Source organism: Saccostrea cucullata, unplaced genomic scaffold (genome assembly GCF_032062105.1).
Source record: "Saccostrea cucullata isolate Sc308-1 unplaced genomic scaffold, CSIRO_AGI_Scuc_v1 ctg916, whole genome shotgun sequence".
NCBI classification, from domain to species: domain Eukaryota; kingdom Metazoa; phylum Mollusca; class Bivalvia; order Ostreida; family Ostreidae; genus Saccostrea; species Saccostrea cuccullata.
In genome coordinates, this window is record NW_026922579.1 from 27,117 (window position 1) to 45,000 (window position 17,884).

General features: G+C 33.9%; 1 protein-coding gene across 1 annotated transcript in view; it reads left to right on the forward strand.

Moving 5' to 3' along the window:
• LOC134261983 (neuroglian-like) overlaps positions 1–17,884 on the forward strand; it is a gene marked incomplete at its 5' end in the record, with an annotated part of 183,150 nt that overhangs the window by 26,471 nt on the left and 138,795 nt on the right. The window contains one exon of the mRNA XM_062744366.1: positions 15,367–15,489. Coding sequence (XP_062600350.1) covers positions 15,367–15,489 — 123 coding nt within the window. The remainder of the gene's footprint in view (positions 1–15,366; positions 15,490–17,884) is intronic.

The following is a 17,884-nucleotide window of genomic DNA, read 5'->3' on the forward strand; positions in this document are numbered from 1 at the left end:
ACTAAGTCTAATTATTACAAACGATCATAAACGATCACATTTTTATTTAAATATTTGCCAAATACCCAGTATATGTTCGTTTATACATATCGTGCTTGCACTTTTTTAGGTCACCTGAGTAAACTCAGGTGACCTATTGCTATCTGTTTTCGTCCGTCGTCGTGCGTCTGTGCGTCGTGCGTCGTCCGTTAACATTTGAACATTTTCAGCTTCTTCTCTGCAACCAGTGAACCAATTTCAACCAAATTTGGCACAAAGCATCTATGGGTGAAGGGGGACAAAAATTGTGAATTTCATGATCCCTGCCCCCCTGGGGCCTGAGGGGTGGGGTCAAAATCACTAAAATTAGTGCAATCTTTGAAAATCTTCTTCTTTACTCCTGGACATCAAGCAGTCAAACTGTTAGCATGATTGTAATCAGCATTGAGTCCTCTACCAAAATTGTGAAATTCATGGCCCTGGGGTCAAGGGTTCTAGTGCTAGGGAGGGGCTAAATAAGTATATAGTAAAAATGCATTATTTCTTTGAAAATCTTCTTCTCTGCTCCTGGGTATTAATTAAATCAACTACCGGTAAGTGCATAGTTATAATGAGCAAGAGTGCCTCTACCAAAATTGGGAATTTAATGGCCCCAGTGTCAGGGGTTCTGGTGTTAGGGTGGGGCTCTATAGATTATATAGTGAAAATACATGAATTCTTTGAAAATCTTCTTCTCTGTTCCTAGGTATTAAATAAACTAAGCAAGTGCATAGTTATGATGAGCAAGAGTGCCTCTACAAAAATTGTGAATTTTATGGCCCCAGGGTCAGGGGTTCTGGTGTTAGGGTGGGGCTCTTTGATTGATTATATAGTGAAAAATACATGAATTCTTTGAAAATCTTCTTCTCTGTTCCTAGGTATTAAATAAATAAACTAAGTGCACAGTTATTATGAGCAAGGGTGCCTCTACCAAAATTGTGAATTTTATGGCCCCAGGGTCAGGGGTTCTGGTGTTAGGGCGGGGCTCTATAGATTATATAGTGAAAATACATAAATTCTTTGAAAATCTTCTTCTCTGTTCTTAGGTATTAAATAAATAAACTAAGTGCATAGTTATTATGAGCAATGGTGCCTCTACCAAAATTGTGAATTTTATGGCCCCAGGGTCAGGGGTTCTGGTGTTAGGGTGGATCTATAGATTATATAGTGAAAATACATAAATTCTTTGAAAATCTTCTCTGTTCTTAGGTATTAAATAAACTAAGTAAGTGCATAGTTATGATGAGCAAGAGTGCTTCTACAAAAATTGTGAATTTTATGGCCGCAGGGTCAGGGGTTCTGGTGTTAGGGTGGGGCTCTATAGATTATAGTGAAAATACATGAATTCTTTGAAAATCTTCTTCTCTGTTCCTAGGTATTAAAAAAACTAAGTAAGTGCATAGTTATGATGAGCAAGAGTGCCTCTACAAAAATTGTGAATTTTATGGCCCCAGGGTCAGGGGTTCTGGTGTTAGGGTGGGGCTCTATAGATTATAGTGAAAATACATGGATTCTTTGAAAATCTTCTTCTCTGTTCCTAGGTATTAGAAAAACTAAGTAAGTGCATAGTTATGATGAGCAAGAGTGCCTCTACAAAAATTGTGAATTTTATGGCCCCAGGGTCAGGGGTTCTGGTGTTAGGGTGGGGCTCTATAGATTATATAGTGAAAATACATGAATTCTTTGAAAATCTCTGTTCTTAGGTATTAAATAAATAAACTAAGTGCATAGTTATTATGAGCAAGGGTGCCTCTACAAAAATTGTGAATTTTATGGCCCCAGAGTCAGGGGTTCTGGTGTTAGGGCGGGGCTCTATAGATTATATTGAGAAAATACATGAATTCTTTGAAAATCTTCTTCTCTGCTCCTAGGTATTAATTAAATAAACTAAGTAAGTGCATAGTTATGATGAACAAGAATGCCTCTTCCAAAATTGTGAATTTTATGGCCCCAGGGTCGAGTTTCTGGTGTTTGGGCGGGGCTCTATTGATATTATAGTGAAAATACATGAATTCTTTGAAAATTTTCCTTTCTGCTCCTAGGTATTACGCAGGTGAACATACCTATATAGTTATGATGAGCAAGGGTCCTAATCTTCCAGAATTGTGAATTTCAAGGCCCCTGGGTCAGGGGTACCATAGACAGGGGGGGGGGGGGAGGGGGGTGTACTTATATAGTGAAAATGAATGAATTGTTTGAAATCTGCTCCTTGGTATTAATCAAATATTTTTGAAAAGCAAGGATGCCTTTTTAAAAATTGTGCAATGTGTGGCTTTAGGCCTAAGGGTCAGGGTTCATGTGTGAAAGGGGCACTTATACACTGATTAGTTGACATGCATTTTTTGCTCCCCTACCCTGCCTTTGGGTATTAAGTAACCAAACTAAGCAACTGCTAAATGTATTGTTATAATGATCAATGGTTCCTCTTTCAAAATTGTGAATGCTATAGAATCTTGCTTAAAACATGAATCAAATTCAGTCACTGGAAAGCTTTTGCATAATGCTCAGGTGACCTATAAGGCCCATGGGCCTCTTGTTTTAAATAATTGTCATATACCATTTACTTATTCAAACATTTAATTGTATGAAAAGTCAATAATGTACATTTCTTAAAACTTTATTATCTTGTTTACTTGTCTTTCTTCCTGTGAGAGAAATAGTTCATAATATTAATAAACAGATGTACTCAGTATCTGTATCAAAATACGGAATGAACAGTGATCGGTCTCAAAAGAAAAACGGATCCTTGAAAGTTCCAGTGCCTAGGAGAAGTAAGCATCCCCAATGACAGGTCATACCTGCTGACCCGCAGTGAGCCTACGAAACTGAAGCTCTCTAAAATTAATTAATTTACAAATTCTCTGCTCGTCCATCCGTTTTTCTCAGACTAGCCAGCTAAAGATCTATGTACAGTACTCCAAATAAATTAATCTAAAGAATTTGAATTATCATTTATTTTCTTTTTGAGTTGTTTGCTATAGTAGCCTTTACAGTTACCTAATTTCAGAATCAATAGAGCATGAAAGACAATTAAATTTGCAACATCAACATATTTTTTTTTCGTTCTGAGCACTTTTGGACGCTACCAATGGAGACAATTAGGAAGAAATTTTTGAAATTGAACTTCCTGTCTTTCAAACTGAAAATCTCAGGTTGATATTTTGAAACATACATTTGTGACATCAGTCTGGGATGTTATTGTTTTTACCATTTAGTCAAGTACTACAAAAGTCAGTGTGTCTGCTTCTTCGCTGATGACATTGGACAAAGATATCATATGCATACTTACTTTAATATCATCACTCAATGCATTTTTTGTTATTCTACACTGTACAGTCATATTTCATGAAAGCATGCTAACCGCTTTTCAGTACTTTCAGTACTTTGATTTAAAGATTGAATAATTGGTTGAATAAAGAAAATATGCATTTTTATGCCCCGCCAAGTAACTGTAAGCCCTACCTGAACCAAACTTGCATGGATAATGCATCTAGGGATGGACACTGACTTGCTTCGGATGCTGGATCTGACCTATATTTTCATTCCCAAGTAACTATAAGCCCTACCTGAACCAAACTTGCATGGATAATGCATCTAGGGATGGACACTACCAGACTTGCTTCGGATGCTGGATCTGACCTACATTTTTATTCCTTAGAAACTATAAGCCCTACCTGAACCAAACTTGCATGGAATGATGCATCTAGGGATGGACACTACCAGACTTGCTTCAGATGCTGGATCTGACCTATATTTTCATTCCATAGTAACTATAAGCCCTGCCTGAACCAAACTTGCATGGATGATGCATCTAGGGATGGACACTACCAGACTTGCTTGAGGCTGGATTTGACCTATATTTTCATTCCATAGTAACTATAAGCCCTGCCTGAACCAAATTTGCATGGATGATGCATCTAGGGATGGACACTACCAGACTTGCTTTGGATGCTAGATCTGACCTATATTTTCATTCCCAAGTAACTATAAGCCCTACCTGAACCAAACTTGCATGGATGATGCATCTAGGGATGGAGATTACCAGACTTGCTTGGGATGCTGGAACTGACCTATATTTTCCAAACAAGAGACCAGGTTAAAGTTTTGGGAACAGATCAGTCCCAATGAATTTGAAGTTCTTGATATCTGTAGTATTAACAAAGTTATGAATATTTGTTCACACTATACATGTTTTTCACGCTACATGTGTAGAAATGTGTATATGCCATGTAAGTAGTTAAACACAACTTTCAAGAATATTGTTGTTGGGATAAATACTAAATATTAAGAAAATATGATGTGAGATTTGCATTTAACTTACACTGACAACTTTCGTAGAGGTAAGTTTCGTAATCTTTGATTGCCTGTGTTTTATGAAAGACATCATTTCTAGATATTTTAATCAAACTTCATATGTTGATTCATACTGATGAGAGATATGCAACTGCATCAACATTTTTTACCTTGACCTTTCCTTTGACCTTGACCTCACTTTTCCTTAATCAGTGTCAAACTTCATATGCTGATACATACTGATGTAAGCAATTCAACTGCATCAACAATTTTGACCTTGACCTTTTATTTGACCCTGACCTCACTTTTATCAAATTGTGTATAAGTCAGTCTTTAATTAAAGACATCATTTCTTGATATTTTTAACTTCTTATGTTGATACATATTGATGAGAGATATGCAACTGCATCAACATTTTTTACCTTGACCTTTGCTTTAAATTAACATTGACTTCACTTTTCCTAAATTAGTGTCAAACATCATAAGCTGATAGATAAGTAAGCATTTCAAGTGTATCATCATTTTTTACCTTTACCTTTCATTTGACCTTGACCTCACTTTTATCCATTTTTGTTTAAGTCAGTTTGAAAGAAACCATTTATAATTATATTTTCAACTTCATTTGCTGATACTTACTGATGAGAGCTTTTCAACTGAATCAACAGTTTTTGACCTTGGTATTTCCTTTGACCTTGACCTCACTTTAATGAAATTAGTGTCAAACTTCATACATACTGATACATACTAATGTAAGCAATTCAGCTGCATCTCTATTCAAGATATTCTGATCAAATTTTATACACATACAAATTTTCATGTTGCTTCACTAACATATCCTCGGCGGGGCTTTCATGTCCTATGGACATATTTCTAGTTTAAATTCTCATACTTAACAACCCCTGCGAGACGATCATGAATAATTCATGAATTTCTTAGAATTTTTCATGAATTCCGTTTCCAACGGAAGACCTTCTACTGATTCTGTTGGTAAAGATTATTATTCTTCTTTTTTTTTCTTCTACTTCCTAGACGCCAACTTTGAAGCCTCATATCTCACTCATTTCTCAATTGATTTCGCTCAAATTTTCAGAGATACTAGAAGTTACTAAACTCTATCAGAATGTTGTCTAAAATTTCAAAAAGTCACTTCCGGTTTTGAGTTATTTCCCTTTAAACGAAAATTTATAGGCTTTCGTTTCCAGACAAAGGCTCATAGATGGCTAAAGCTGGAGCAGAAATTCTACTGATTTTAGATATAAGAAGGATTGAAGTTGTGCACATCGGTTTTTGTTTTTCGATTTCTCTATTCAAAATGGCACTATATAGGGGTCAAAAATTAGAATGCATAAAAGAGCCAAAAATTACTCATATTTTGCTTTTTATCTTCTAAACTAAAAATATTTTGTTAAAATATATAGAATATAATTTGTGCAGAATTAGAAGATCTTTCAAATGATGTTTCGGAAAAAGGGCTGACCCCTAAATTAAGGGATCTAGAGGGGCCAAAAGTTTTTCCCAGATATCTCAAAAAGTATTGAGAATTTGTTATACATCAAAGAAGCAAAGTTGTTGAAAATCTCTGATAAAATCTACTGATGTCATCAAAATACGTCCTGTTACGTCACTTCCGGCCATACCGGAAGTAGTCTGAAACTGCATATTTTTGCCGTTTTTGACCTGTTTTGGGGAAATATTTGTCACTGGAAGCATAAAACTTAATTTTCCGTCCGTCGACGTCACTTCCGGTCAAACAGGAAGTAGCAAAAAATGGCTTACTTTGCAATTTTCAACATAGATTTGGAAGATTTAAATCATTAGAGACGTCATTTCTCTTTTTTTTTTTTAAAATAAAAGTTACCTCCGGTCAAACAGGACGGAAGACCTACTCGTTGCTTTGCAACGAGCTTTGCTCTAGTTCATGAAATGTTCATGAAATGTTCATGAAGATCCTATGAACTTATTATTGGACATTTTCAAATCATGAATTTTTATTCTTGAAAGAAAATTGATGAATATATTCATGAATATTTTTTTTCATGAATAATTCATGAAGAGTCATATTCATGAAGATTCATCATTTCAAGAATGTCCAATAATAAGTTCATTGGATCTTCATGAACTGTTCATGAATAATTTGATGAATTTTTTCAGGAATGTTCATGAATGAATAAAATTCATGAACCATTAGCATTCATGAATATTCTTGCTTATTTGTAAACAAAAAATGCAATATTATTATTCATGTTTATTCATGAAAATGCATGAAGTCATGCTAAAAAAGTAACAGTAGATGTTTTATAATACAGCATCTTGAAAGATTTCACAGAATTGTTGTTTGTTTTCCAACCATGGCAACAAAGTCTTTGTTAAAAAACTTAAAATAGACAATTCTGACATATTAAACCATAATAAATGAGTAATGTAGTTCATTCCTGGTAAAAGTATAAAAAATTTCAATTCAAATGCAACTCTTTGCAGAATGTTTAACCTTACTTGGTCAAGAGGAGAGGGGGGCCCTTCCTCAGCATGTTTCAAAGTGTGTTTTAATGCCTGAAATTGAACAGTTTTTAATTTCAGTTTAGGAGAAAAGTTTGTTCAGCGCCAGGGTAACAGTTTTAAGTGCTTTCAAGCAGTTCGAGCAGAGATGGTCAATTCAAAAATCCTTATTGTCTCTCCATGTGGAATTTCCAGAATTTTCATTTGGATCCTTTGATTGAAGTTATTCATGTTTTCATTTCTTTTTTTCTTTCTTTTTCAAGAGCTCAGATTTTTTTTGCAGCCAGAGTTTCTTGTCTTCTGCTCATCAACATTTGTGAACTGCTTCTCTTTTTCCTTCAAAAAGAAAGATTTTCTGAAAATACCCATGATTGTAAAACATAAGATTTTTTGTATTTTCTTGCATTTTAGTTTCATTTAATTTTGCACCAGAGGCACTTCCAAATTAAAACATTCTGAATGGAATTTAAGCCTATTTTCTTGGAACGCCAGTTTGTAGATCAATCAGGCCTATGAATGTTTTGAGTTTCAGTCTATAATTAATGTATGTTATATGGTTGGATCCAAACTCAAAGCAAAGTTAGACAAAACTTGCATTAAAAAAAAGACATATTAATTTATTTTACAAATAGACAGTAACATTTACAGACAGATTTCTGACTCAGTGATTGCCTCCATTTTTTGTCACTCACCAGTTATGAAGTAGATCGATCCTATATATAGTCTTCCTTCTTCATATTCTGTTATTTTCTTAAAAAGTTGACAAAGATCAGTGACTATGCAAATTATACATCACAAATAGGCCTACCGATCCTTCCACTCTACAAATTCCCACTTCCAACGTCTCGTGCGTTTTCAAGTTTGCGCCTATTCAAAAATGTACGGTAGAGCTAAGAAATACGTTAGTTTAAAATTTCCAAGATTTTTGTTTAAAAAAAATAACAAACACTATCTGAATAATTTTTCACTGAAAATACAATTTTTTATATCAAAATAAGTTTTATCAATGAAGAATTCGAATTTTTTACGTCATCAATTATACATGTATTGACTTTTAGTTTCGTATAACAAGTATGGCGGCCCCCATTAACAGAGGACATATATATGACATGATAATAACAATCTCTCGCCCTCAGACTGAATATTCTGAGCTGTGAAGACGCATAGGAGAATTAAAACTACAAAATACGAATGTGGATTATGTCATAGATACTTTACAACCATGCAGTCTGTGCTCTATCATTTACACACGAAGCAAGTGAAACTGTTTACATTTTAACTGCACCAAAATTAAAATGTATATAGCGTTTCGATCCAGGAATAATACAGTACAGTACAGACAAGTGATATAATTTTTTATTGTTAATAAATATATAAAACATTTTTTACGAAGCTCACAAAGTTCTTTTTCCAGAAAGTTTCATCTTCCAACAACTTGTTTAAAGTTTGATGTTAGAGAAAATTCGGTAGAACAAAGTTGTGTGATGAAAAACGACATTATTTAAAGCACATTATGATGAATATAACTGTTTAATTTAAATTATGAAGAAACATAAGTAATCAATTTGAAAAAATAATGCTGTCAATGGTGATGCAGTGTTTGTTTAATTAAAATCAAATAAAAACACGAAATGTTTAGAGATTTCATGATTTATTTTTTCAGATAGTTGGTGAAAGAATGTTATTAAATATAAATTATACCAGGGGTTTGTTCAACAATTGCATCTGCATACAAAAGTTGTATATGAGAGTAATGAGTGTTTTCTGTCAATCATTTTTGTCAATTATTTTAGTCTTCATGAAAATTCATGAACATTCATAATACCTTGAACTCTACATTTTTTCTGTCTTTAAAATGAAAATAACCAATATTCATATATATTCATCATTTGTTCATGAGCTACATTTTATGAATATATTCATGAATAAAGTTCATGAACCATCTTTATGAACCAGTCATGAACCATTCATGAACACATCATGAATGTTCATGAACGATTCATAAAAGTTCCTGAAATTATGAATTTCACCTCGCAGGGGAATATTTATCATAACACCTATTGTAAAGCATTCTTCTAAAAGATATTGTTCTATTAGGTATGAATTTAAATTAATTTCAGCAATTTTTGCAAAACCTATGACATCATAGGAGGGTGGAATTACCTTAAGGGATAGGTTGAGACCACATGCATTTAGAAGCTTTTCAATACTGGATTGATTTTTTGCGTTTTTCCTAGCCACAGTGCTCAGGTGAGCTATGTAAATTATTTCGTAGCGGTATTCATGAATTAACGCATTGTTGTCTGTGCCAAAGCCGCTTTTTAAATTACACATACAGTATCTGTAATTTATACAAACATCGTCAATTATCTGGTTATATTCTTACATACGAGACGCAAAAGAACAAGGTTCACTCTTGCCTTATTTGGCCCTGTGAATTTCTGAAAAACTGAAACTGCATAATTTTAGTTAATAATGCTTTGAATAATCACTTAGATCTTTGGTGACTGCGTATCTATAAAAAATGACATCATTTTCTGTCGATCTAGTCAATGCTCTATGACGTCACGAAATGTGTCAATTTCCTTCCTATTCTGAAAAAGTCTACAAAATGCCCAATTTTTAAAGCTATTTTTTGATATTTGATATAGAGCGCAACCTCTTATTTAACAAGGCCCAATCTAGTTGGAAATTACGAAAATGATATGATAAAAAAATTCAATTCTTGGAAATAAATTTGTATGTATTATGCCAAGAAAAATTAGAGTGAAATTTGGTTACCTTGCCTTTATTGTAGTTAAATGGGGGCACTTTCAAGATATGGACCATTTTTTGTGTTTTTATACACAATTACATACTAAACTCCCATTAAAACAAAGTAATTGACAAATAAAAAAAAATATAAATGATGAAATGTTTTGTTTTTCACATATATCATGCGATTTTCATTCTTCTTTTAAAAAATGAAGAGAAAATTGGAGGTAGTCTTTATTGCAGTGAAAAGGGAACATATCAAAACACAAAAATAGGACTTATTTTATCCAACTAGATATTTACATAAGACACAGTGGGTTTACATAACATCAACAAATGATTGCAATACTGTATTAGTTTCTAAAAATTAAATAATTCTTACATTATGAAATAGTTTTCTCCATCACGTTGTTTTAAGTGGAAAAAAAAGGGGGAATGGGGGGGGGGGTTAAAAAGTTGACAAAATTACGAAATTTACGTGTATTATACAGAAAAATAAAATATTTTGGTGGTTCCATATAAATGATACTTTTTTAAACTCAAGCTAATCCATGCATAATTAAGTCCGCAGTAAAAAGGGATGTGTATAAACTCTTCAACATGTTCAAGGAGAAAGGCTAAAATCGTTTACTTTTCAATTTAGTTGCAGTGTTTGTTTGTTTTTTCTAACTCACTAATTGAAATGAAACAAGGTAAAATTAATGAACCTATACCTAGAAATTGATACCTCAAAATAAATTATGTTCTACAAGTGATTATTAATTTTAAAAAACCCTAATGTAAATAATAGAAATGCCAGAATGAGCCAGCTTTCAATATGCACAGTTTATAGAGCTTCCAGGTATGCAAGATCAGCGAAACATTTTAGTGCAATTTGACGTCATTTTACTTGCATACATGCCAACTTTTGAAAATTCCCATGGAGGATTTAGTGCGTGACGACAATTTTTAAAGCTTTAAATTCGCGACATTTTGTAGTGAAATTAAATGATTATGAAATTATCTTTTTTTTTTTTTTTTATTTATAATATTGATATCACTTATCAATACAACTTAAGGATTAATTTAACACAAAAAATGATGTTTAATTTCTTTCCAAAATTGAAATATTTTTTCTAAAATAGGTGCCTCTCTCACTAAAGAAGGGGTATTAAGTTACATATGTAAACAACATAATTTTTCTACCAGGACACATATTTTATTTAGTGAAAAATTGAAAATTGTACAACTTTTAAATCATTTTTTTTTTCAAAGGCTAAAAAATATATGAGGTTTTGATACTGTAAAGTCCTGTTTCTGGAAACATTTTTGAGATTTTTTATTTATATTTCAATTAATTAGAAATTCTAATAGATACTAAATTTACAGAAATTTATACCACCTATCCAAAAGAGAATTATTTTTTTTACAGTCATGAAATTTGTCAGGTTTGATGGTGCCATGTGGGTATTTCCTTAAGTCATGCATATACCTAACATACAATATTAATTTTGGGAGAAGGGAGGGAAAAGAAATTCTAATTGACATACACTTGATTGTTTCATCTTAATTTTTTTCATAATATTTTAACTGCCAAACGTTACAATATTTTTCATTATAGGTAGATAAAATCAGCAGCTATGCTTTGTAGTTTTCTACTTTCGTTTTAAAAAAAAAACAATCTCTTTGGATTCCGATTTTATGGTTTGACTAGTGTTTTATTGTCTTTAATTTATAATTTTAATAAAAGAACTAACAATTATCACGTTAATCTATATGTTTCACCTTGCATACCCCTTAAAACTGACAAGATAATCCCTAATTGCCCCAAGCTATAAGCTACCTGTACCTGGACAACTGCGTGCATTCATGCGTGAAGTGATTTCCTGTGACTAACACCTGGTTAAATAAACAATGAAACTTGTCTGTGTGCATTGAATAAACAAGTCTGACATTGTTATCCCGATTGTCAAAATTCAGCTGTAAGGAAACTTTTAAAATCGGAAATTTTGGTGCTTTTTTTTCAAATCTGGAAATTGGGCCAATTTTTCTCTCACGATCGGGAAAGCGGGATGAAAGGGTAAAATCGGGAGGATCCCGCCTAAATCGGGAAAGTTGGCATGTATGTACTTGTGACATTATTGTTTTCAATTGTAACGGCAGTCAAGGGTACTGTGACGTGCCTGAGTTGACGCTGCGTTAAAACGTATGCACAGATCAAGTAGATTGGGCCTTGTTAAAATATGCAACTTCTAAATGATAGAACTGTTTCTGGAGATTAAAGGACATGTTTTATTTTTTAGATCAAAGAGTGCGCTGATACTATTTTTCTTCACTGAAAGTACTCAATTATACCTGTTTACCTTGAAATTCAAGAACATTGCAATTTCATAAAGCCAGTTCTCCAAGACCTGGACTTTTAGGAGAACAATTTTTTTAGGAAATGAAAGCAATAAGTCTCTATTTTATTTTAATGCCTCAAATGGAAAATAAAGTGTTAATCAATCAATTGGTATATCTACAGGGCAATTTTATGCATAAAGTGAACCGAGCTCTTTCTGATAATGACTTGATTATTACAGCTATAAGTAATGGATATATGCCAAATACTGTTCTATATGTAAAATTATCAGACTGTTTGAGGCCCGTTAGGGCCGAAAACTGTCTGATAATTTTACGTATAGAATAGTATGAGGCATATATCTTACTTAAAACATTGCCATTTAAATGTCCAAAAGTTACCTGGAGGAGTCCGATAATAACACAATGGGAGTTTAGGCATGAATTGTTTTTTACCCATCTAATAAGTAGACAAAAGAAATGAGACAGTAAAAACAGTAAGTGAATTAACTCTTGTTTCATTTCATTCATTCAATGGCAGTCGTTTACATAAGCAGGACAGGGGACCGATGGGGAAGGATTTTCTTTTTTATTTTGGAACATTTTTATTTATTTTGTGCATAAATTGACCTTGATACAGATTTTTTTGGGGGTGAAATTATAACCATCACCATGGAAAGTAAAAATGCAGATCTTCATCCTGAAGTTTTAGTTTATATTATGGAAATTCTCAGGTTTTACAAGTGCAGCCATTTGGAAACAATCCTTATAAAATAAATAGATTTGCCGATTTTTTCTCAGAAATGGATTTAAATTCGCTTATTCAAAGTGCTGTATCAAAAACACTTAAAAGATAGGAAGTATTATTTTGAGGATGGTTTAAACTCGATTTTTTCATGGATTTGCTATTTTGTATCAGCTAAATTTCCGTGCGATTGCTTACCCTGATTTTTTTCCCTAATTTTTTTTGGGGTGGTGGTGGACATATTTAACTTATTCCACTCTTCTTTTTGTTTTTAAATACCGTCCGATTTTGTTATCATTGCCGTCCGATGATATATTATCAGACTGGTAATTATTATTATCGGACGGCTACAGGTAAATTTTTAGACTGAAAGAACAAGGGCATGATGTCACAGCAATGTTTTAAGGTCCTCAAATTATTCCCATTTTTCAAGTCTTTGACCCTTAATTTCTTAATTTTTAGCTCACCTGAGCCAAAGGCTCAAGTGAGCTTTTCTGATCACAATTTGTCCGTTGTCTGTCGTTGTCGTTGTCGGCGTTGTCGTCGTCGTCGTCGTTGTCGGCGTTGTCGTTGTCGTAAACTTTTCACATTTTCATCTTCTTCTCAAGAACCACTGGGCCAATTTCAATTAAACTTGGCACAAAGTATCCTTGGGTGAGGGGGATTCAAGTTTGTTCAAATGAAGGGCCACGCCCTTTTCCAAGGGGAGATAATCATGATTTAGAGAAAAATTATTGGCATTTTTAAAAAATCTTCTCCTCAAGAACCACTGGGCCAGGAAAGATGAAACTCATGTAGAATCATCCTCAGGTAGTGTAGATTCAAGTTTGTTCAAGTCATGACCCCCGGGGGTAGGGCGGGGCCAAAATGGCCGATCAAAGTTTTACATAGGAATATATAGAACAAATCTTTAAAAATCTTCTTTTCAAGAACCACTGGGCCAGGAAAGATGAAACTCATGTGGAATCATCTTCAGGTAGTGTAGATTCAAGTTTGTTCAAGTCATGACCCCCGGGGGTAGGGCGGGGCAAAAATGGCCGATCAAAGTTTTACATAGGAATATATAGGAAAAATCTTTATAAATCTTCTTCTCAAGAACCACTGGGCCAGGAAAAATGAAACTTATGTGGTATCATCCTGAGGTAGTGTAGATTCAAGTTTGTTCAAGTCATGACCCCGGGGGGTAGGGCGGGGCCAAAATGGCCGATCAAATTTTTACATAGGAATATATAGGAAAAATCTTTAAAAATCTTCTTCTCAAGAACCACTGGGCCAGGAAAGATGAAACTCATGTGGAATCATCCTCAGGTAGTGTAGATTCAAGTTTGTTTAAGTCATGACCCCCGGGGGTAGGGCGGGGCCAAAATGGCCGATCAAAGTTTTACATAGAAAATATATAGGAAAAATCTTAAAAAATCTTCTTCTCAAGAACCATTGAAACAGGAAAGATGAAACTCATGTGGAATCATCCTCAGGTAGTGTAGATTCAAGTTTGTTCAAGTCATGACCCCCGGGGGTAGGGCGGGGCAAAAATGGCCAATCAAAGTTTTACATAGGAATATATAGGAAAAATCATTAAAAATCTTCTTCTCAAGAACCACTGGGCCAGGAAAGATGAAACTCATGTGGAATCATCCTCAGGTAGTGTAGATTCAAGTTTGTTCAAGTCATGACCCCGGGGGTAGGGCGGGGCCAAAATGGCCGATCAAAGTTTTACATAGGAATATATAGGAAAAATCTTAAAAATTCTTCTTCTCAAGAACCATTGAAACAGGAAAGATGAAACTCCTGTGAAATTATCCTCAGGTAGAGTAGATTCAAGTTTGTTCAAGTCATGACCCCCGGGGGTAGGGCGGGGCCAAAATGGCCGATCAAAGTTTTACATAGGAATATATAGGAAAAATCTTTAAAAATCTTCTTTTCAAGTACTTCAAAGCCAGGATTAGTAATATTTGTATGGAATCATCCTCAGGTAATGTAGATTCTAGTTCGTTCAAATTATGATCCCCTTGGGGGTTAAAAATTCAAGCCCCCCCCAACTTAAATTAACTTTCAGTTCTGATCTGATGTGTTTTTTCCTAGCTGATGTGCTCAGGTGAGCGCTGTGGCCCCTGGGCCTCTTGTTATTTGCTTCAGATAAAAACTTCGACTTTCATTGATGGTTAAGTTGTCTCTTTTTGTTTCTGGTAAAATGAAGACGGGCACGTGGTGCGCAACAATAATGCATAAGTAATATGTAATTATTAAAAAACAGGAATAAATGAAGGGCATATGATATTTATAAAGGTTATTAAATGAACAAACATATGATTTCACATATAGACATTCAATATTATGGGAGCAATTTTGTTTTTATTTTTACATATGGTTGTCCAGACACATTACACTTGTATTTGTATGTAAACTCATTCAAAATGCGAAAACATTCATCTGGAATTTTACCTCCGTAAAAGGCGTAAAAATTTAAATCACTCTGTTTCAACCAAAGTTTGTAAAAATAAACACCAGTAATAATTACCAGTTATAAGGTATATAGGAAGAAAATCTTTTAAAGACCTTTTTTCAAGAATAGCAAAGTTATATGCTATAATGATATGGAGGCATCCTCAAGTAGTATACCGGTAAAATTCAAGCCCCCAAATCTCTAAACTTTTCATGTGCTTTTTCCATAACCCATGTGCTCAGGTGAGAGATGGGGTCTCTTGTTAAATGCTGTCAATATTGTATCATTGATTTTACAGTACCTTCAGAAGTTGAAAAACTTAGAGCAGAAAAAAGAGGAGAAAACTTCCTGGAACTAGGTTGGTTTATGCCCAAAAGAGTAAATGGAAATCTGAAGGAGTTTAAAATTATGTGTCAAAAAGGTGAGTTCTGATGTTAGCTGTTTAAACTATGAGAATTAATTTATCAAGCCAGACAACTCTGTAAAAAAAAGATATAAAATAAAAATAATTTAAAACAAGTATTCAAATATTCAAATTTTCAGTTTACTCAGGTGACCTATTGCTATCCGTTTTTGTCTGTTGTCTGTCATGCACTGTGTGTTAAAATTTGAACATTTTCTGCTTCTTCTCTGCAACCGCTTTACCAATTTCAACCAATTTTGGCACAAAGCATCTATGGGTGAAGGGGAGCAAAAATTGTGAATTTTGTGGTCCCTGCCCCCTGAGGAGTGGGACCAAAACCACTAAAATTAGTGCAATCTTTAAAAATCTTTTTCTTTACTCCTTGACATCAAGCAGTCCAACTGTTGGCATGATTGATATCAGCATTGAGTCCTTTACCAAAATTGTGAAATTCATGGCCCCAGGGTCAGGGGTTCTGGTGTTAGGGCGGGGCTAAATAGATTATATAGTGAAAATGCATTATTTCTTTGAAAATATTTTTCTCTGCTTCTGGGCAATAAATAAACTAACCAAGAAATTGGTTATATTGAATAAGGTTGCCTCTACCAAAATTGTGAATTTCATGGCCCCTGGGTCAGGGGTTCTGGTATTAGGACGGGGCTCTGTTGATTAGGCCAAGCTTAAAAAATTCTTTGTTTGCAGTTGCCGACCTACAATTTTTAGACTTGGTAGGTAGGTAGACACTGTTTCTTTTTTTGAAAAAAAAATGTTTTCAGATTTCTGAAAGAGAGATTTTCATTGGCCTACCAAACATGAATAAGCTCCACTCTTGTTATAAACCACTGAATGACAAAAACAAGTCAAAAATTGAAAATGAAACAGTTTCAATATCATGGAAAATAAAAAAAAATTAAATTTACAAAATGGCTTTAAAAAGTTTGGGTCGGGTGCATTTTCAGTGGGTCGGTAGGCAACTGCAAACAACAAAATTTTATTTTAGGCCTTATGAAAGTGAAAATGCATATATTCTTTAAAAATGTTCTCCTCTGCTCTTGGGTATTTAACCAATAAATTATTACATAGCTATGATGAGGAAGGATGTTTCTTTCCAACTTGTGAATTTCATGGCCCCTGGGTCAGGGATTCTGGTGTTAGGGTGGGGCTATATGGGTTATATAGTGAAAATGCATTAATTCTTAGAAAATCTTCTTCTCTGCTCCTGGGTATTAAACAAACAAATTAAGTACATAATTATAATGAGCAAGAATGCCTCTTCTAAAATTGTGAATTTTGTGGCCCATCGGTCAGGGTTAGGGTGGGGTTCTTTTGTTTATATAGTGAACATGCATAAATTCTTTAAAAATCTTCTCCTAGCTCTGCTCATGGGTATTACACCAATAAACTTTGTACATAGTTATGATGAGGAAGGGTGCTTCTTCCCAATTTTTAAATTTCATGGCCATAGCTGGGTCAGGGGTTCTGGTGTTTGGGTGGGGCTCTAATGAGTATATTCTGAAAATGCATGAATTCTTTGGATATCTTTTCCTTTGCTCCTGGGTATAATGCCAATGATCACAGATTAATGATGAAGAAATGTGCCTCTTCCAAAATGGTTAATTTCGGGATCACTGGATTAGGGGTACTGCAGACAGGGGGGAGGAAGGGGGTGTACATAGTCTGAAAATAAAGTAATAATGTGAAGCTTTGAAATCTGCTCTTTGATATTAATGAACCACTTATGATGAAATGCAATTTATATTGAAATTTCCAAAATTTTGAAATATATGGCTTAGGGTCAGTGGTTCCTCTGGGTTGGGTTGCACAACTGGTGGTTATAAAGTGGAAATGCATTTTCTTTTTGTTAATTTGATCTGTCTGTGGGTATTACCTTAACCACCCTCACAATTCTAGTGGTTCAAAGTACAAAAATTGCATTTATTTTCATTTAATATACTTTAAATTTTCCAATTATTGCAGAAAATGTGTAGGTCACCGTATTATTTCTTAAGATAGGAGACATGAATAAACAGAAGTATATGTCAACAAAAAATTGCTTTTTTGTAAACAGTACGTATTATGAAAAATATTCAAAAAACTGGTTAAAACGCATAATTCTGATGCTGAATGTTCCCAAATACTTCCTACTTATAAGATACTTTTGAATTGTGAATATCAGGGAAACTATTTTACATTAGAAGTACAATAAAGCAAATGACTGAATGAAGAGACCGTAAAAGGAGTTATTGCCCTTGTGAATATTTTTTAAAGATTGAAAAATTGATTAAATAAAGAAAATATGCATTTTTAAAATTCCTTTTTTCACAATATTTATCAGTAAACCTATTGAAAAGCATTCCTTCAAAAGATATTGTTCTACCAGGTAAATCAGTGAAACCTTTCTAATCCGATATGC